The sequence below is a fragment of the Tachypleus tridentatus genome, chromosome 9 (assembly GCF_004210375.1).
Source record: "Tachypleus tridentatus isolate NWPU-2018 chromosome 9, ASM421037v1, whole genome shotgun sequence".
Lineage (NCBI taxonomy): Eukaryota > Metazoa > Arthropoda > Merostomata > Xiphosura > Limulidae > Tachypleus > Tachypleus tridentatus.
The window spans coordinates 128,947,033-128,968,920 of NC_134833.1; the positions used below are offsets into that span (position 1 = coordinate 128,947,033).

Here is a 21,888-nt window from a genome sequence, read left to right on the forward strand (position 1 = left end):
TGTAAGACTAGTTATCACCACCCACCATCAACTTTTGGGCTACTCTTCTACCAACGAATAGTGGGATTGACCGTAAGATTATAACGCCCCCACGGCTGAAAGGGCCAGCATGTCTGGTGTGATGGAGATTCGAACCTGCGACCCTCAGATTAGGAGTTGAGCGTCCTAAGCACCTGACCATGCAGGGCTGCGAAACATTGATTTTAAGTTAAAAGAATGCTATTTTCGTTCGTCTTTCCTTTTCTCATTGCGCTGATTTCCAAAAGAGACATTCTACTATTTCTTTCATGAATGAGGTTTCCACCGGCCTTACTGTACAAGGAAACATTAGAAATACAATTCTTTGGAGAACCAGTCGATGATTTCATAAAGCAACAAAATGCCTGCACGTGATATTCAAGATTAATGCTCAACAATTTATTGATAATAAATTAAATGTAAAGATTATATACTTTTGATAATTAATTCTAAGATAAATAGATTTTGATCATCCAAAGTGTGTTAAATACGACTTATGAGAGTATGTCTTAGTATTAGATTAGAAAAAAAGAGTTTCAAATGTATAAGACTTATATCATTTATATCACTTATATTATTTATATCACTTATATCATTTCCATAAAATGTTTCTAATTTATTTCTAGTTTATTATTATTACCACAGTTTAATGATTTCTTCATTTGATACAAAAATGTACAGAAAGTTCTGAATTTCTTTTGACCATTTTTAAATATTTTTTAAATATAAAGCAAATTCGTCCACAAATAGTTAATTAAAAACTATAAATAAAGTGATTACCATTGTATAACATGACATGAATTATGATGTCGTCAGACTTTGTTTGAAACAATATAAATTTTTTACCTAATGCTGGCTTAGAGACGAAGTAAATTTATACTAGATCTTAAAGAACAGTTAACCACAAGAGGTAAAAAAGTATATTCTTGGACATATTAATAGAAATAGTCAAATATAAATTTCAAACTATTCGTTTGATAATTAAGATGTAGACTACAGTTGAAGTAAGACCTAACGGGAGGACTGTTAGTCTGTGAATTACTTTTTGTGTAAATTTTAATCTCTCGTCAAATGACCTGAAACATCCTAACATTTAACATAATGTGAAATATTGTAATAAGGGATACACCATGCTATTTAAACCACTGTATAACAGAACACTAACAAAACAAAACTGATGCATTAATGACGTAATCATTTATTAAGAGGACAAACAATCTGAAATTATGTTTTGTGACAAATGGTACACTTTAAGAAGTTTAATATTATTTTGGATACTTTACTTTTGATACTGTTGCTATACAAGACAGATTTTCTCTGCTAAATTGTTTCAAAATTCTGGGTTATACATTCATTTGAACGCCAGGTATTTCGTAACCAGAAAGATTCCCGCTGACATATGTTTCTAGTTAGATATTTTAGAAGAGTAAAACAAAATAATATATATAATTATCGAAGAATAAAATTTATCGTAATTTATAAAGGTTTTTCTTCCAATAAAGTCCGTTACCATAAACATTAACACTAACAAGAACCTGAGAATAAAGTAAATCAAAAGACAAAATTTAGCAGTGTAAGACTAGAGGGAAGGCAGCTAGAAGACAAAAAGAACTGTATAAATGGAGGTAGGCTTGGCATGGCCACGTGGTTAAGGTACTCGACTCGTAATATGAGGGTCACAGGCTCGAATCTCCGTTACACCAAACATGTTGACTCTTTCAGTCGTGGGGACGTTATTATGTGACGTTCAATTCCACTATTAGTTGGTAAAAGAGTAGCCCAAGAGTTGTCGGCGGGTGGTAATGACTAGCTGCCTTCCCTCTCGTCTTACACTGCTAAATTAGGGACGGCTAGCGCAAATAGTCCTCGGGTAGTTTTGCGCGAAATTCAAACCAAACCAAACATAAATAGAGATGGTGCTCTTGTAAATCAAATCATCCAATACAGGTATTGAGTATACACAAGTAACTCTGTAGTTTTTAACGCTCCCGAATGTGGTTGGAGATAAACAGTTGAACATAGCTTATTGTTAAAAAATACTTTTACTCAATTCCTTCTTTTACGTTGGGCCATGTGCAATATTTCTAGCTTTCTCACGTCACACTAAAACCATTATACTTCTGTGTATAATGTGTAGGGTAAGAAACAAAACAAGTTGTCGAATTACTTTCTAGTAATTTTTTTCTACCTGCTGTATTTGAAAATTGAAATACTTAAAATATTAACTTTTAAACTTATTAAGTGTACGTTAAACAAGTTATCTCACTTAGGTACATTTACATACACAGATATAATTTATACAATGACAGTTTTATTAAAGTCACTAGAAAGAACAGATTTTACTCATAATAAAAAATATAATCAGATTATTATTTTCTCATTCAGACGGAATCAGGTTTGATGAAGAAAAACACTATGTTGTAATTTCATATCTTGAGATGGACTATATTTCTGTATCTGCTCAGAAGACAAACAACAAGGTCTGCTTTCGTTTTCTTTTTCTGGTTGAACCAACTTTCTGAAATAGTGGCAGAAGACAAATGTCAAGATCTGCTCTAATTGTTCTAGATGAACAATCTTCCTTGAGAAACGTCAACTCCCAGTAGTTGGATCTGAAGAAACACAACTGGAGTTAACTATTATTCAACATTTTTGATAGAACAGGATTTATTATGGAGAGATTTTAAGGATAACAACAGTTTAGTTCATAACAGAAATCTTCGATGTACTATTATTTATAAAACATTTCTATCTTTAAAACAGATCAGACTTTTGACACGTATCTTCCAACAAGTGACTACGAATCTGGCTCATATAAAGAAGATTTGAAATGAAAACTGCGTCAAATTATCCTTACGCTTCGATTCGCTTGAATATTTAATCCTGATAAGTGTTGTTATGTTTCTGTTACGGATGATTATCAGACTTTTCAATAAAGGCAAACCGTGCCAAAAGATTAAAATTAAAAGCAAGAACAATGTTTGCAGTGCACAATAAAACTTTATATTTGGCCAACATTAAAAGACTACAAGTTCTGATGGATTTACGTTGCCCTAGGAGTATAATGATGGCAACGTAAAGATATGAAAACATGTGATTTATTTTAATGTTGACTGTTGATCAAATGATGTTTTATTATACATTTCAATGTCGTTCTTACTTTTAATTTTAAAGCACGATTTTCCATATGTGTAGCAGAAAGGAAAAAAATAAAGTATCGTCTAATCATTCTTTACTCGAGAAAGGGGTAGAACTTTGTTAACAGGTATGCCAGCGAAAGATACCGGTAGTTAGACAATGTATACATGGTATTTAACTAATACTCGTGGAATAAATGTAAATAAAACCAAAGGGCTTTATAACCGACGAATAACCAACAGATACTTAACCTTGAAATATATGACAAGGGTTTCAAAAATGTCCTCCGCTGGAACAGCAGTAAGTTTACGGATTTACAACGCTAAAATCAGTGGTTCGATTCCCCTCGGTGGACACAGCAGATAGCCTGTTGTGGTTTTGCTACATGAAAACACACACACGGTTTCAGAAATACGGTTACGGTGGGACGGCGGTAAGTTTAGAGAATTACAATGCGAAAATCCGGTTTCGATTTCCCTCAATGTGGACACAGCAGATAGCACGTTGTGAGTTTATCGTGAAACAAACATAAAAAATACACAACAGTAAAAGTACTTATATTAGTTGTCGTGTGTAACTGTAGAAGTACTGATTTGATGCGTTAAGTGTGTTTCAGACTATACAATATTTTTAAGTTTGCATAGTTTCTCCAAGTAACAATATGCATTTCCACAAGTATACAGATAACTAAATAATATATATATATATGAACATTTCTCAATAGTTTATTTGGTCGAGTGCTAAGAGTTCCCCTAAAAATTTCTCGATGAAGTCATCCAGAGATTTAAAAAACATCCTACCTGCTATTAACTATCATAAACAGAGATTAATGAAAATAGGATACATTTCAAATGAAAAGGATTTAGTTTAAATTTTTTCTGGTTGAGATAAAGACGTCTTTACTTAAGTTACTTCAATATAATGCATGTCGTTTCTTTCGTAAATTGTTCTAATTTTAACGTAAAATACTTAGAGATTGTTTTACTTTCTTGTAGTTTACTACAGTATTGTAGTAATACGTTGGCAAAATATCAGAATATCAAGAAATAAATATTAATAAGGGATTTCTGGGCATTAATAAAACCAATAAATACAAGAAAGTAAAGTGTGGCTACATCTACATATGACGTGTACGGCTGCGATTAGTTATAATGATTCAGTGTTTGAAAATATATAATTAATGTAGAGAAAATTTGAAAGTAAAACATATTTCACACTTCAAACCCTAAAAAGAAAAATAACATCTTATTTTAAATTATATTATGGTCTGATAAGCTAACTAAGATTAGCATAATTAGATGTATTAAGTTGTTCTTCAGGCCTGTGTGAAATTAGCTTATTTAGTCAAAAAGAGTTTAGGGTAATCACGGTTTATCAAGTAATTTGATCCTACGATATATTATATTGATGAGTAATAGCTTTTACGTCTTCCAGTGGCTCATTGGTAAGTCTGCAGAGTTATAACATTAAAAATCGGGTTTTCTCACCAATTTTGAGTACAGCGTTAAGTAGCTTTGCCCTTAACAACAAAAGAACATTATTTTGATGTTATTAATGAAGTTTGCCCACAAAATAAAACTAGGAATACATATTTTATTCATCGCCTCTGGATACACATTGAATAAGAGTTTCATTATTAATGAGTCTACTACGTGCTGGGAGGTTTCTAACCTAGGATATAAATGATGATAAATGGTATTTTTATGAAGAGGTTCCTTGCTGAGTAAACTCGTTTACTTGATAACTTACAGAATTTTGTGTACAGTAGGTTGTGTGTCTAGTAATTTATGGCATATTGCCCAAGTTGGTCAAACTAATCTTTCTTGTCAGCTCTGTCGAATGTACATTGGAGGTATCTGTGTTCTAAGATTATGATATAATATATCTTCATTAGTTTTACATAAAGTTAATATATATTATTGTTTCTGATTTGTAAGTATCGAATATTATTGTTATCGACCAATATTTGTTAATGCGAGAACTTTAATAAAGAAGGAGTGATGAATAAAAATAACTTTCCAAATTTATATTACTTTTCCAATTTAATTTTAGTATTTGTAACAAATCGATCCTTTTGTTGGATCTAATTGTTCATCACAATATGAATTTAATTATATTCTACACAAACTTTCTATACATGTATCAACTTTAGTTTTATTGTAGTACAATAAACACTCAACACAGATTTGATGTTACCTTAATTGAAATCAATTTCTTAGATGACAGAACTTATTGCAATGGTTTCCTCACAAGATCTTTTTTTGATATAATATCTTAAGCTATTTGATACGTAGTGTTCATTTATTTATTACGTGTACATAATCTATAACAGTCAGTTAACTTCTGTTAAACTTCATCTGATGGTTGTCGTTTTATTGTAATACTTATGTGTATAAGAAATCTCACAGTGTCAATCTCGTGATGTCCTTTTCATTTTTTGATATCATAATTTTTCTTACCACCTGGTGGTTTGGGCCTGGGTATGATCCCATGGTCTGAGCGTTTTACTTTAAGCCTTAGGGTAGCGGATTCGAATTATGTCTCTAACCGTGCTTGCACTTACAATTAGAATGTTACGGTTAATCCCACTTTTATTTCGTAAAGAGTAACCCTAGAGTTGCCAGTTGGTGTTGACAAGCTGTCTTCCTTCTAAACCAGGGGTGTGCAACAGGCGGCCCGCGGGCCACAACCCGGCCCGCCAAGCCATTTAGTGTGGCCCTAGTTGTTGTAATCTAACCATGTGGCCTGATCTGTAATCCAACGCAAATGGAATATTTTTAAAAGCATCGATCCTACGGGATTCCCAGGCTTCGACTCGACAAACTTCTAAAATTATCTTTGCTAGAGAGGAGCAGGCCGAATTCGATTGGTCGGCCTCCTTAGGGCATGAATAGGTGACGTGCACTAGCACTATTGTCTACGACTCAACGTCATGTCCTGAACCTCGCCTTCGCCCACTGGCGACAATTTTCCCTAACCTCTGCTGTCCGTCATTCATTATTGGTGAAAATTTTATTACCTTTTACAGTTACTACAAGAGATTGAAGGTAAATTGATTATTATTTAGCATATTGTTGTGACTTTACTGAATTTATTAAAATTTTTGCTTTCAGATGCATCTGATTCTATGTACAGTGTGACCTCGTTATTCGCGGGGTTACGTTCTTTACCCTCCGCGAATAGCGAAAACCGCGAATATTGGACGCAGTTTTAAAACGTATATGTATGTGATTATATACTATATGAAATGCTTCCCAAACACTAATGATACTTATACTCATTGATGCAGTAATAATGTAGCAATATTGCATACTGTTATGCATTTCACTAAATTGTACCGTGCGTTACCGGGCTGTGCTTTGCCGTTTGCGTTCTTGGGAAGCTGAGGCAGTCAGCCAATAGCAGTCAATCTTGTTTGGTGAAGACGACAATTGATAAAAAACGGCTTGATTGAGTAAATACAACAGAAATCTCCTCGAAAAGCCCTTTCAGTCTCTGTGACCTACAAAAACGCAGTTCGCGCATAACCCGCGAATATGCGGGTCCGCGAATGGCGAACCGCGAATAGGCGAGGTCACACTGTATTTTGCTATTCTCAATTAATTTAAGTACCGGAAGGCTATGATCGGGATGCCAATTTAGAAACATGTGTTTCTGTCCATAAGAGGTTCCATGTGTAAATAAATTCTATGTTTTTTTCTACTTTGCTATTTTCGTGAGAATAATTTTTGTTTTGATTTCAGGGCTAGTAAAATGTCAGTAGTTAAGAAACGAAAAATTGATGATGAGGGAAGGTTATTCAACAGTGAATGGTGCACAAAATATCTTGTTGTCCCACATAATCAAGGTGTTGTCTGCCTCGTCTGTCAAACTACAATTGCAGTCATGAAAGAGTACAATATTAAGCGACATTACGCAACTAAGCACTCCTCCCAGTTTGATGAAATTGTTGGTCAGGCACGAAAGGACAAAATTGAACATTTAAAACATCCATTGAAAAGCAACAAGGTGTTTTACCACTTTCAAGAAAAATTCAGAACTGGTGACAAAACTGAGTTTTAAGCTTTGTGAATGTATGGCAGAAAAGGGAAAGCCTTTCAGTGATGGAGAATTTATTAAAATTGTTTAACAATATTCACAGAATATGCATGTCCAGAGAAAAATATTTGGTGGAGCAAACTAGCCTTTCCCGCTTTACTGTCTCACGCAGGACAAAAGATCTTTCAGAGGACATCAAAGAAACTTTGAAAGAGAGATTGAATTCGTGTGAAGCTTTCAGTCTGGCTTTGGATGAAAGCACTGATATCAATGACACATCCCAACTTGTCATTTTCATCAGAGCTGTTACTGCAGGCTTTGATGTTTTCGAAGAGTTTTTAGATATGGCAAGCCTTTCCTCCACAACCACAGGACAGGATATTTGTGTACAAGTGCTTAAGGTTGTAGAAAAGTTTGAACTGAATCCTTATAAATTATGTGGTGTTACAACAGATGGTGCTCCTTCCATGACAGGTAGGACAAATGGATTCACCAAGAAATTTCTAACTGCAATTGGAGCACAAGACGTAGTTGTAAGCCATTGCATTATTCACCAAGAGAGCTTGTGCACCAAAGTTCTGGATTTTGCAGAAGTCATGAAAATGTCGTCCAATGCGTAAATTATATTCGAACACGAGGATTAAATCATCGACAATTTAAAACTTTTTTAGATGAGCCGGACAGTGAGTATTCAGATGTTTTGTACTTCTCTGCTGTACGTTGGCTTAGTAGAGCTGCTACTTTGAAGAGATTCTGGAATCTACGAGAGGAGATTAAGTTCTTCATGGAGAGCAAACGTCAGAATGTGGACTTCTTGAGCAATGAGAACTGGCTGAATGACTTAGCATTCCTCACAGACATTACACAGCATCTGTCTGATTTAAACTTAAAACTACAAGGGAAAAGTCAACTTGTGAATAAGTTGTTTGAGCATATTTGTGCTTTTGAGAAGAAATTGGAACTTTTCCAGGTTCAGTTGAGAAGAGCCATATTGACCCATTTTACATGTCTTGCAACCAGGAAACTGGAATTTCCTAATCTGGATTGCACCAAATATGGAACCAGTGTACAAAAGCTGCGTGATGAGTTTGCAAACAGATTTCCAGATTTCAGACAAACTGAAATTAGATTGAAATTGTTTGCTCAACCTTTTGATTTGGCAGTGGAAGACAGTCCTGATGATTGCCAAATGGAACTCATTGAACTGCAGGCTGACATGGACACTAAAAGGAAATTCTCTGAAAACAGTTTGCTAGACTTTTACAAACTCTGTGTACGTGAAAAGTTTCCCAATTTGTCCCGTCATGCACAAAGAATTGCCTCCCTTTTTGGTAGCACCTACTGCTGTGAGCAATTTTTCTCCAAAATGAAGCGCATCAAAACCAAATGTAGAAGTCAGCTGACTGATGAACATTTGACCAGTCAGTTAAGAGTGGCAACCACTTCTGTCAAAGCTGATATTGACAAGCTCTGCAAGGACTCTAAATTTCAAGTGTCGCACTAAAATGATCACTCATGCATATAATATAAATAATATAAAATATTATTGCTTGCATTTTGAGAATTTTTTTTAATTTATTGTGCATGTACACGAATAAGCTTGTTTTTTAAGTGGCCCCGCTTGATTGATGAAGTTGGTTATATGGCCCACCGACGAAAAATGTTGCACACCCCTGTTCTAAACTAACACTTAGTTTTTGTATCTTTTTAATGTTAAGGTTATTCGAGTACATTTATCTTAGATGGGTTCTTCATGGTGTAACGTTCAGTGCCTGTATAAATTAGGTGGTTATGGTGCTTTTAATTTTGTGTATATATATATGTTGCAACGTATTTGTGTCCTTACATAAACTCTAATGTTTGCCAAGCTATCTATCCTTCTTCTTTAACTTGTATGAGTCTTTTTTTTTCATTTGTTTGTACTTTTTCATCTAAGTTGGCTTTCTCAAAAATATTTTTCTGTTATTTCTATTATAAAAAAAATTTCGTCAAACGTTATATAAAAGACTTGCTTGTATATTTGTTTCCAACAGTTATACAAAGCCGTCATTAATTATGAATTCACATACAAGATGGAAGGAAGCTAGTCACCATCACTCACCGACAACTCCTGGACAATTATAATAGGACAGTGGGGTTTGAGGATCATTCTTCGGGACGAAAGCTATGTAAATTCACGATTAATGAAAGGTTATCTTAAGATACGAAACGTTGACTTCCTAATATGTAATTGTAAATAAACGTAAAAAGGCCCACAAATCAGTAAAACATAAAATGTGAAACCGTACGTTTGCGTGTACTTTACATGCACGAAATAAATGTGGATGTCAATTTTTATAAAGATCCATCAACAAGGGTGTGAAGTGGTGGTAAAAAAATGCAAAAAGCTCCTATATATAAGAACCGCAAAACGCAAAAATTGTATGTATCTCACCCTGGACTCAATAAACTTACATATTAATTTTGGCGAAGATTTGACGTCCCGCGAAGTAGTTACATAGACATATACCAGACAAGACAATAATATTATATTTTAACAAATTTAAAGAAAGCTACGTTTACCTAACATTCACGTTATAAACAAGACTAATATTGACCAAGTTATCGACTTGTTAAGGGTACGATCTTTTAAACGATCTTTCTCATAGCAGAAATCTCAGTGGACGCTTCTTACAGAATATTTATACAGGTTTTAAAGGAAATTTCATCAAGCTATTATTCTATCTCCAATCAATGATATTTACGTTGGGTTCGGTTACCAGCTTGGTCAGTAGGAATTAGATTAACGTTACTTTACTCCGGTAGACTTTCTTAAACAACTGAACTGTTCTGGTATTAACTCGTTGTACACATGATATTAAGTAGAAATTATCACCATAAATGATAAACAAACAGACTGGTATTAGAACATAAAATACATAATAACTTGTCACTTACAAGATACGCAATGTTAAAAATATTTGTCATGGGTAAATATAAAAAAACAACAACATCAGTTTTGTTTGAATAAATCATCAGTGGATCATCCAGTGTTATCTGTTTTCTGTATTTATGTTCTTTATAGATGTTATAAAATATTTCCGCAACTTATATTTAATACCAGTTTCAAAAAAATATATATCCATTGTCAATAAGAAGAATGTGTGCTAGACCGAGGTCTGAAAATATTAACAAGCTAGGTGTTCTTTTTTATTTTGTACAATAATTTGAAATCAAGAGTTAGCACTCTTACTGGGTCAGTGTTAACTGGAGTAAAACTAAAGAACACTATTTTATATTAGATTTTGCCTTTTTTACAGTTGAATATAAATGAAAGTACATATTTTGATTTTGTGGACAAGTTTTACTAGAAAGTAAAATTTCAGTGAAAACTTAAATTGAGTTTTCTGTTTCAAAAATGCTATGTTAGTGTTTAAAGTCATAAATCATTTCAAATTACAAATGCGGTTTACCAATATTTATTTATTTAAATTAGCCTTTTCAGAGATAATGTATATATATATGTATGTATAATATTACATTATACCGTAATATGGCGTTAATCATGGTATATTTTTGGATGGTTATCTTGACATAAAAATTTATTTAAACATAAAGGGTGTTTTATTTTGACAGAAAGTTAAAACAAAACAAAGCTATCTTAACTACCAAAAAAATCAGTAATTTACTTCATTTTAACCAGGGACGAAAGAATATTTGTGTGGGCTGTCTTATATAATTGAAATTGTTTGAATTTGTAAGACATGCAGTTAGGATGAGGTAATGTTGATATATTACAACAGTTACTTGCGAGTTTCAATGTTAATTTTTGCTGCGAACATTTTGCTTATTAATACTGATTTCGAGACTTCAGTTGTACAAATATCATATGATACCCTATATATTTGACTTATTTATCTTTTACTGCATCTTGATATCAAAAGTAAATAAAATATTTGCATCATTTATCTATCTTTGAAAGCAGTGCGAGCACATGATATTTGTAAAACTTCAATTATTCGCTCGAATAGCGTTGTATGAAGTATTGGCAATAATATAATCACCCAGAAAGAGGTGTAATTGAGTATCTGAAGAGAATTAATTCAAGTTACTTACACAGAGATTTTTGTTTGCTTTTAACGAGGAAATCCCATACGAGATCCTGGAAATGCAGCCATTAACTAAAACGTTTCTTAAAATCAAAATCAATTTCAAGTCAACAGACTGAAATCCACCAAGCGAATTTTAAGAAGACAGACTCCGTGTCGCCACTACTGGATTTTAAATAACTTTTACAATAAAACATTATAAAATTCTATTGTATGCCATTTGGAAAACATTTTCCTTTTCGTACGGCCATTTCATCTAACCGTGAAATTACTGAGATGCAGTTAACTCAAAACTAGAAAAAATTCTGAAGAGAATGGTCAAACAATTCCCTGGATTACATAGTTTATAGTCAACTATAATGTTGGATAGATATTTAAGTTGAAGCCAAAAAGCCAAAGGAATGATGAAATGAAATTTGAACGTCAATACATTTCCTTATAAAACGTGTTTTTACCTCACTGTATTTCATTGTTACGATACCTACTTTCACTAAGAGATACTGTCTGATACTTATTTCATAAGAAACACTGGCGCCATAACTTTTATTAATTTGATATAAAATCAGTCTAAGAATAAACTCAGAACACAGACTTATTTTATTTATGTTCGAAAATGCAGTGTTATGACTTTACTGGAAAGATACTCTACTACGGATATCTTTAAAACTATCTAAAAAGTGAAGCTATTATGAAAATGCCTATTATTAATAACAAGCTGCATGCACATCGAACGATGGGAAAAATGATTAATTTTTCTTTACAGAAATACATCTAAATAAATGTTTTATGAACATATTTTCTAAAAATAATTTTAATCTGGAAATAATAGACGTATGAAGAATGACTATCCTGTTTCTAATTTTTAATAAAATAATATTTTCATGTACATTCGGCTATCTCTTTTAAGTGTTGTTTGATTAGCATTTTGATTTCTGTATATGTTTAAGTTCTGTTCAAATGTGTTTGAACATAGTAAATCCTTATACATTAAAATGCAAAACAACAACACCAAATGATTCTCAGAGACGTATTCCTACTTGGTTAACTATGGAGTTATAGGGTTATTATACAGTTGTAGCTGAGGGCTCCGACTGGAGAAAATTTGCTGATGTTGTATCAGTGTGCGTTTTCTTGACAACCAAACAAAATTGTTAGGGTATTTCAGTCAATGATTATGACCTTTAGGCGCTAGCAATATCAAGCGTTATTGTGCGCGTGTACGAATTATTTCTCATAACAATTTATATCAGCCTGACCTTAAATCACTGCTCACTGTCCGTTATATATGGGCCCTGCATGGCCAGGTGGGATAAGTCGTTCTACTCGTAGTCTGAAGGTCGCGGGTTCGAATCCCCGTCACACCAAACATGTCTCCCTTTCAGCCGTGGGGGAGTTATAAAGTGACGGTCAATCCCATTATTCGTTGGTAAAAGAGTAGTCCAAGAGTTGGCGGTGGGTGGTGATGACTAGCTAAATTAGGGACGGCTAGCGCAGATAGTCATCATGCAGCTTTGCTCGAAATTCAAAACAAACAAACCGTTATATACATATGGCCGGAATAATTTTAAAAAGGCAAACTTGATTTTTGCGGTAAAAAGCGCTGTCGTTTCGAACAAGTTGCGTGTCGATCGGTAGAGCGACGACCGAAATATCGACACAGACGGACGACTTTTCGTCTTTATGTAGTAGATAATCACTAAACCTCATGCTTTTGTCGGTGGTATACAACTGTTTGTCACCAGTAGAAAGTTATGACGTAATTCAGATACGTTATGGAAACAAATAACACCAGGCTAAAATTTAGTTCAATAAACAGATCTACAGGTTAGATCTATTAGATCAGACTCTTCACTAATAGTAACCGTCTTTCACTATTTTCTTTCTATTTCCTGATAATCTGAGACCTTGATAGAACTATTTTAAAAATTTCTTATCAATGGACCATATTAATATTTTGATATACAACATAAATCCTGACAAAAGTTGTTAATTTTCTCACTTACATATTATGACAAATAAACTGCTAAAGTTAACAGACGTTTCATAATCAATCAAACTATGAGTTGCTCTGGGTAGAGTGATAAAAACTATATATGTGTTGTTGTAGGTTTTCAAAGTGTAAAATTACTCTGACCAGAGACCTCAAGACATTATCCATAACAAACAATAACATGAAATGTTTTGCTGTCTTAAAGTCACTAAAGAACATAAGGATCCCCCCACTTTTATCTCAGATTTATGGCTTAAATGAAAGTGGATTGCGCCCCCAGTGGCTCAGCGGTAATTCTGTGGATTTACAACGCTAGAAAGAGGGTTTCAATACTCTTGGTGGACTAAACACAGATAGTCCATTGTGTAGCTTTGTGCTTAACTACAAACAGTTAAATAACAAAAGTGGATTGCTTTTTTTTGCCTCTTGTCCCTGGATCATCAGTAATTCTCTGGACTGACGACACTAAAATTTATAATTTTGATACTGGTGGTAGACACAGCTCAACTATTCCATTGTGCACTTTGTGTTTAACGACAAGCAAACAAATTGATGATGATAAACGAAACCGTTACTCGGAGAATATCTTGCTTTGGACGAAAATTTAATTATTCCTCGCAACAGTCGTCATTGTTCAGATAAGATCGAATATCCTGTGTAAAACAGGAAGGATAGGAAAAAATATTATTTACGCCTCTGTTTTGTGAAGTGTAAATAAATACTAAAGATTGTTAGATTGAACTTCAGATGTTAAGAAACTTGAAGATCGTGTGTTTCCCAATGGAGATACTTAATGAGAATCGTTTATAAATGATTATTAATTTTCTCTATGCTCTTTCGAATACAAGAAATAAATCAAATGAAAAAATAGCTATACATTCTGGTTAAATACTTATATATATCTGTACTAAATGTACATGTAAAATTTTTATTTTGAATAAACACCGTCCAGAAAGACAATATTTGTTATTCTCTATTATAGGTAGAAAATTAATCAACATGAAAAATAAATTTTTCTCCAGTAATGTTTTATCAACCTGTATAAAAATAACATAATTGTAAAAGCTTCACACATTTAATGTGGTTATAGCTCACACAATAACGTCTGAAGTGGAAAAGTATTTGAAACGTGATAACAAGAACCATGTTTAGTTTGGTAAGAGACGTAGTTTATATTTCATAAGTTTCCTGAAGATAAACTATTTAGGAGGAAGAATATGTGTATAAAGTTTCCAGAAAACTGTCAGAATCAGTTCTTATTTAGAGAGGTCTAACATGGTCAGGTGGTTAGGGCGCTCAACTCCTAATATGAGTGTCGCGAGTTCGAGTTTCCATCACACCAAACATGTTGGCTCTTTCACCCGTGGGGACGTTATTATGTAACGGGTAGTCCCACTATTCGTTGGTAAAAGAGTAGCCCAAGAGTTAGCGGTAGGTAGTGATGTCTAGCTGCCTTCCCTCTATCTTTACCCTACTAAATTAGGGACGGCTAGTGCAGATAACCCTCGTGTAGTTTTGCGCGAAATTCACGAAAACAAACAATTTAGTGCTAATATAAAAGCTTCGGATAAAAATATTTTTCAGTATTAGATCTGTGACTTAATTTCTTTTACGATATAGAAACAGTTTGATATAAAAAAATTAAAAAGTAAAATTATTCTGAATTTTCTACAGTAAATTTAGACATAAGGTTAAATAACTTCATCTCGCACAAAATTAACGAAAAAATAAACGTAGTCTCAACTTATCCCAGTCAATGATGGAAAATAAAACAAGCATTTGTTGTTCTTAGAGAATTAACTGTGTAGTAATTTATATTTTACAGTTTTATTCATAGCGAGTATAATATCTTGTTTTATTTGTCCTCTAAAATAGAATTATTACAATTAATGAGAACTGTAAATTATGTATGCGTTACATATATTTTATATTTAAATTCTAATATTATTGATTTGACTAATAATGTTAATATATCATTTCTTAATTTGTTTGTTTGTTTTGGAATTTCGCACAAAGCTACTCGAGGGCTATCTGTGCTAGCCGTCCCTAATTTTGCAGTGTAAGATTAGAGGGAAGGCAGCTAGTCATCAACTCTTGGGCTACTCTTTTACCAACGAATAGTGGGATTGACCGTAACATTATACGCCCCCACGGCTGGGAGGGCGAGCATGATTAGCGCGACGCGGGCGCGAACCCGCGATCCTCGGATTACGAGTCGCATGCCTTACGCGCTTGGCCATGCCGGGCCTTCTTAATTTGTACTTTTGATATTCTGATATCTTGTTTAAATACTCTTGAAAGACTTCTATCTTAAGACAGTTATTTTTCTATTCTACATAAAAGGCCCGGCATGGCCAGGTGGTTAAGGCGCTCGACTCGTAATCCGTGGATCATGGGTTCGAATCACCGTCACATCAAACATGCTTGCCCTTTCAGACGTGAGGGCGTAATAATGTAATAGTCAATCCCAGTAGTCGTTGGCAAAAGAGTAGCCCAAGAGTTGGAGGTGGGTGGTGATGACTAGTGGCCTCCCTTCTAGTCTTATACTGCTAAATTAGGGACGGTTAGCGCAGATAGCTTTCAAGTAGTTTTGTGCGAAATTCCAAAAACCAAAACAAACAATCTACATAAAATATATAAAAAAAATTAATAAAGGTAAAATACACCTCTAGCATATTTCATTAACCAGTTAAACACTTAGAAATATAACTTATCCTTATCCTAAATAACCCACCGTCCAATCTATTCCAACAAAACTATATTTCTATTTAAACCTATCAATTTACATAAATATCTTCTAAATCTGTGAGCAATTTATAAACAATCTTATACATTTTAAGGTCCAAATATCAATTATTCATTCAACCTCTATTTTTATATACTTATTGTAAATATTCATTTGTTACAGGGTTTAAAGTAGGACCTCTGTCTGAGTTACTGTCTGGATGCAAACGGGTTACATCGATGGGTGGAGTGTAGGAATATCGTTTATGTCATTTCAGCTAAAGAAACAGAAACGTGATCCCAAAGATTAAGAGAAAATTAACGTTCGCAGAAATAATGAAAGCAAGTTGTTGTTGATTTTGATGTCTGTTTCTCTTCCATTTCCCTATCTTTTTTACAATAAGACGAAAAATGTACTTTTTACGTTGATGTATTTTCAGCACTGAAGGTCGTAAATCTGATATGACGAATAAACTTAGCATTTCAAATTCGTTGTACTAGACCACCAGCAATCCGACGTTCAGCCCGTTTGAACTGGTTTGAGCTAACTTCACAAATGAAGGATTTTCTGTTATAAGAATGCAAGGACTGGATCATAATTCTGAAAACTTCGTTATGAAAGACATCACGCACTCTCAGTTCAGTCCGGCTAATGAAGTACCAGACCTTGAGCAACAACGTTTCAACTTTGTTCCGAAAACAACCCAGACAAAGCTGTGTTCGTGCTTGCTTTGTTGATGTCTTGTTGAATGTTGTAGTGTGATACATATGATAATGAGTGGTTTTAACATTGGAAATCCACCATTCTAACCTGGAAAACGTCTTCTCCAAACTCAAGAGAGAATGCTCCCACGATGGAAGGAAGACCATTGAGGTTATGAACAAATTGTGTGACTAGTCACGGCAGCATAAGAAGTCTTCTAACTTCATTAAATATTGATGGTAGTGGTTGCATCAGAAAGCAAACTAACCACAAGCAAGGTACGACGTTGTTGACTGCACTAACGAACACAAGTTGCTAGTAAAGAAGACGATCTTCTGTGCCTTTTGTCAACAAGAACTGGGATGATAAATAGAATAAGATAACAGTTCATGTTGTCGCACACATTCTGAGTTCATTGTTTTAAACTTAATCATTTAACGTTTTTAAATCTTATTCTAAAAATTCAGTTTCCTTTATAACGATCAGTACGAGTTTGACTATATTTTGTGTTCTATAGCTTATTATACTTGTTTCCATGTTGCGGTCATTCGATTGTAGTAAAAACTTTGTTCACTTGACGTGTAAACGAGTTAATTAGACCCTTCGAGATCAGGTATGGCCAAGTGTGATCGACTCGTAATCCAAGGTTCGCGGGTTTGAATTCCGGTTGTACCAAACGTGCTCGCCTTTTTCGGCTGTAGGTGCATTATAATGTGTGGTCAATCCTACTCTTCGTTGGTAAAAGAGTAGCCCAAGAGTTGGTGATGGGTGGTACTGACAAGCTGCCTTCACACTAGTCTTACACTGCTAAATTAGGGACAGCTAGCGCAGATAGCCTTCGGGTAGCTTTGTGCGAAATTCAAAAACAAATGAGACTTTTATCATTTGTTCATGAACTGGTGTACACTTTAATTTTTAAAGATCGAATTGAGAAAATCTTTGACCTCAGGAAATGGATTATGTAAAGTTAGTTGTGGATGGCTACACAATATTTTTTGGATAAATTGTAATGTTTGTACACTTTCTGTACTAATTTTTTTGAAATTCTGACAAAGTTTGAAATACTCAAGAGGAGCAAAAGATTTTTATAATTTGTATTTGATTATTTAGAAGCATCACTTTATGTTACAGAGTAGAGTATATATGTCCTGCTTACCATGGGTATCGGAACCCGAGATTTAATGTGAAAAACTTTCAGACCACCTTTCCTTCGCTGACCCATCGGAAGGGTTTGTTCGGTTTGTTTTGAATTTCGCGCAAAGCTACACGAGGGCTATCTGTGCTAGCCGTCCCTAATTTAGCAGTGTAAGATTAAAGGAAAGGCAGATAGTTATCACCATCCACCGCCAACTCTTGGGCTACCCTTTTACCAACGAATAGTGGGAATGACCGTCACATTATAATGCCCACACAGCTGAAAGGACGAATATGGTTGGTGTGACAGGGATTCGAATCCGTGACCCTCAGATTACGAGTCGAGTGCCTTAACCACTTTCTCATGCCAGGCCATCATCAAAAAGGAGGCAGGCTAAAACGTTTACCATAGAAAGTATTCTTGTGTTCGTTGTTACGTCATGTAAGCGTTTTTGTTATTCTCGTTTTGAATCCCCCCGCTAGTACAGCGGTAAGTCTATGGATTTACAACGCTAAAATCAGGAGTTCAATTCCCCTCGGTGTACTCAGCAGATAGCTTGATGTGGTTTTGTTATGAGAAAAACACCCATTATCGGCTTATCTTTCTTTGCTATTTAATTTTTTAAACAGGTAGATATATTGTTTCTGTCATTAAACAGATTCAAATCAAACATGGCATAAAGTACACTTTACGTGAGTAACAACCATTATTTGTCACATAATTTTTAACAACTTCGTTTGTCTGCTTTACAATTAAAAATTACGTAATATCATTTTGGATTATGAATACTTCCCAAACAACTGCAGTGGTTGAACAATAACCCAAAGGTTTATAACGTTAAAATTTATGGTTTAATCCATTAGATGGGGGGGGGAAGTACAGTGCTGCTTAGTACTTAATAACAAATAAAAGATAATAATTAGACCTTCTATGGCCAGGTGGATTAAGGCGTTCGATCCTCCTCAGAAAACCATGAGGTCAAATCCCCGTCACATCATTAAGGTTTTCTTAAGATTCTAAAATTTTAATTGTTAAAAGTAAGACTTCTTGGTATTGTTTCTATTGAGAAAACTTCTTTTGTGTAAAAAATAAAAACTCTCTAACAAAATGTCTCTCGCCAAGTGACTTAGAAACGTTACAAACATTTTAACTCACGAAAAATGTTATAGTAAGTGATATGCTTTGATCTCTAAGGATAAGTTCACCAGTTCTCGAAAAACTAACACATTACTGACAAAATCTAAAATATCTGTCTGGGGAAAACTTTCAATCACTATATTTAAAGGATTTCCTATCAATATACTTTGGACAAGTGAGAGATTGTTCTTTGTAGTTCTGTTCCAAAAATTCTATTTATAACGTTTACAAACTAGAGACATTTCCTTTATTAAATGAGCTTCAAAATCCAAGATAAACATTAATTGATCAGTTTGGACACCAGACGTATACTAACCGAAAAGAGTCCTGCTGACCACTAAATCTCTTGTTAGACCCGTTAGACAACTTTGTCAAGAAGATACGTAAACAATGAAATGTAGACTAATTTATAAAGGTTTATCCTGGTATGAAGTTTGAAACAATAAACATTAACACTAACAAGAACGTGGGCACGAGCTAGACCAAGAGACAAAGAGAGCTGTATAAATAGAGATGGAGCTCTCGTAAGTTAAGTCATCCAATACACACATAGAGTATAGACAAGTAACTCCCTAAGATCTGTCATTGTTGGTGTGTGGTTGAACACATTAGTTGAAGAAATTTTATTGTTATAAAAATTCAATACTTTTTATCATTGGTTCAAAATGTGTAAAAAGTTTATGACATTTGCAGCATCTTCAAATCCCATAAAAATCATTATTCTTTTCTTCATGATGTGGGAAGTTACAGGTAAGGAACCAGAAAATGTTTCAAAATAGTTCTTATTTTCTTGTAAATTTTTCATCAAACGTATTTCTTACTACAATGTCCTAAACTAACGGTATAAAATTTAAGAGACTTATAATAAGTGTAAATTCCGAAATGCTCGAAACGTATATTCAAGAAAGTTTTATTTTTTTGATGTGCTATATTATATTTGCAGTTATTCATCTACGGTTATTATAATCGAACTATAAATTCTCACCGTAGGCTTCTTTAATTTTGATGACGACAAACGCCGGATTGTTATTCCTTATTCTCGTATTGGACGATCTTCCTGGAGCTGGTTGGAAGACAAAAGACAAGGTTTGATTCCATTTCCTCGAGTTGGACGAACATCCCAGAAAATGTCAGAAGACAAACGTGTAGTTCTGGTTCCGTTTCCTCAGGTGGATCAGCCTGAAGAAAAAGATGTACAACTAACTCTTATTCCACGTCAACTTATTCCTTCACCTCGATTCGGTCGATCATTTACTTCTGGTATTGGACGTCACGTTTTGGTTTGGCCAGACCCACTGTTTGTTGGAGACAAACAATCATTATTTACTCCAACCATCGGTAGAGATCTAGTTACATCTCATCTTAGTAGGACAGACAATGACAGTAACACACAGGGTATTAAGTAAATATTACTACACTAAGATACGAAGGACAAACAACCATGTTGACGTTGAATACTCACTGAAGGATTGAAATGTATAGTTACTCTTTAAAAATGTGGTCAATATAATAAATGGAAAAAAAATAATTATTTTACTGTTGCGTAAAAAAGGTAAAAGTTGCTCGAATAAATAAACTGCAAGATATTCAGAATTATTTTGTTCTTTATGTAGTTTATTACTTGTATTTTACTAAACACACAGATGTAAACGTATTTTCTCTACAGAATAACACAACTGTCCATACGATTCTAGATCAGCTAACTATTAATAATCTGTGATGTTGTATTGGATGAGAGGTTAGGTAGTAGTTGATTTTTGAAATTCAGCACAAACTGCACAATGGGCTATCTCTGTTCTATCCACCACAGGTATCAAAACTCAGTTACTTGCGTTGTAAGTCCGGAGACACACCGCTGTGCCACCGGGGGGATCATGAGATGATGGTTTTAATTTAACGAGGAAATGAACAGAATGTATAAGTTTCTAAAATTGCCATTTTTAAAACCCTTTAGATGGAACTCATTTTAAGTGATTTTAAACATACATTGTTTATTAACTGCATTTTACAATCGAAAAGAAAAGATTTACAAGAAAAAATTTTACATTTTGTGGATGTAATAAAAACTCTTCACTACTTTTTATCATCTTACAAAGTATTCTTTACTAAAGATATCAATAATAACTAATTAAAATAAAATAGGATGATTATCATACGATTAGTCAGGCTTTCACGGGGAAATAATCAGAATGCATGTCTTTGGGTATTTTAAAAATGATTTAGAATAAATTAATTTCACCCTATTTCTAATTGTACATTGTATATGAACGTACATGTTTATTTACTACTTTATAAAATCATTTCTTACTGATGACACATATAAATAGCAAATAAAGCAAATATCATTATTACTGTTAGGTTCTTATCAAATATCATTATTACTGTTAGGTTCTTATCAAATATCATTATTACTGTTAGGTTCTTATCAGTTTTTCTTATCAGTTTTTCAATTTTTATACTGTGTATTACCAGTTTCACGTTTCAATTAATGTCTACACTTCGTTAATGGAAGTTAGGTTTTAAAATATATATCTGTTGTTTGGAGAACAAAACACGTACATATAATTTACACATATAAGAAAGAAATATCTAAAACTTCTTTAGAAATCACGGATGAAAAGGAACGGTATGTTTCCCAATTTTATCTTCAAGTGCGCCCACATTTTGAGGGTGATGACCAATCATTGAGGTATCTTGGTTTTAAAGAAAATTTTGAGGGTGATGCCAATCATAGGTATCTGGCTAACTACAGTGTTCACTGGGGTTGATCGAATCCTGGATGTTTACGTTATCAGACCGTAAACGTATTTAGGTATGTTGCGCTTCACCTTCTGGTTATTGTAATTAAGTGAACAATACAGGAAATGTTTTATCTTCCTAAGATATTGTTGAATAAACTTACTCATATCTTTTCTCA

General features: G+C 33.9%; 1 protein-coding gene across 1 annotated transcript; it reads left to right on the forward strand.

Annotated features, from left to right (window-relative positions):
- The first annotated feature begins 19,521 nt into the window (after window positions 1-19,521).
- On the forward strand, window positions 19,522-20,545 carry LOC143227249 (uncharacterized). Its single transcript, XM_076458718.1, has 2 exons — window positions 19,522-19,721; window positions 19,962-20,545. The coding sequence occupies exons 1-2, from the start codon at window positions 19,637-19,639 to the stop codon at window positions 20,375-20,377; spliced, it is 501 nt and encodes a 166-aa protein (XP_076314833.1). The 5' UTR covers window positions 19,522-19,636; the 3' UTR covers window positions 20,378-20,545.
- Window positions 20,546-21,888: the final 1,343 nt, after the last annotated feature.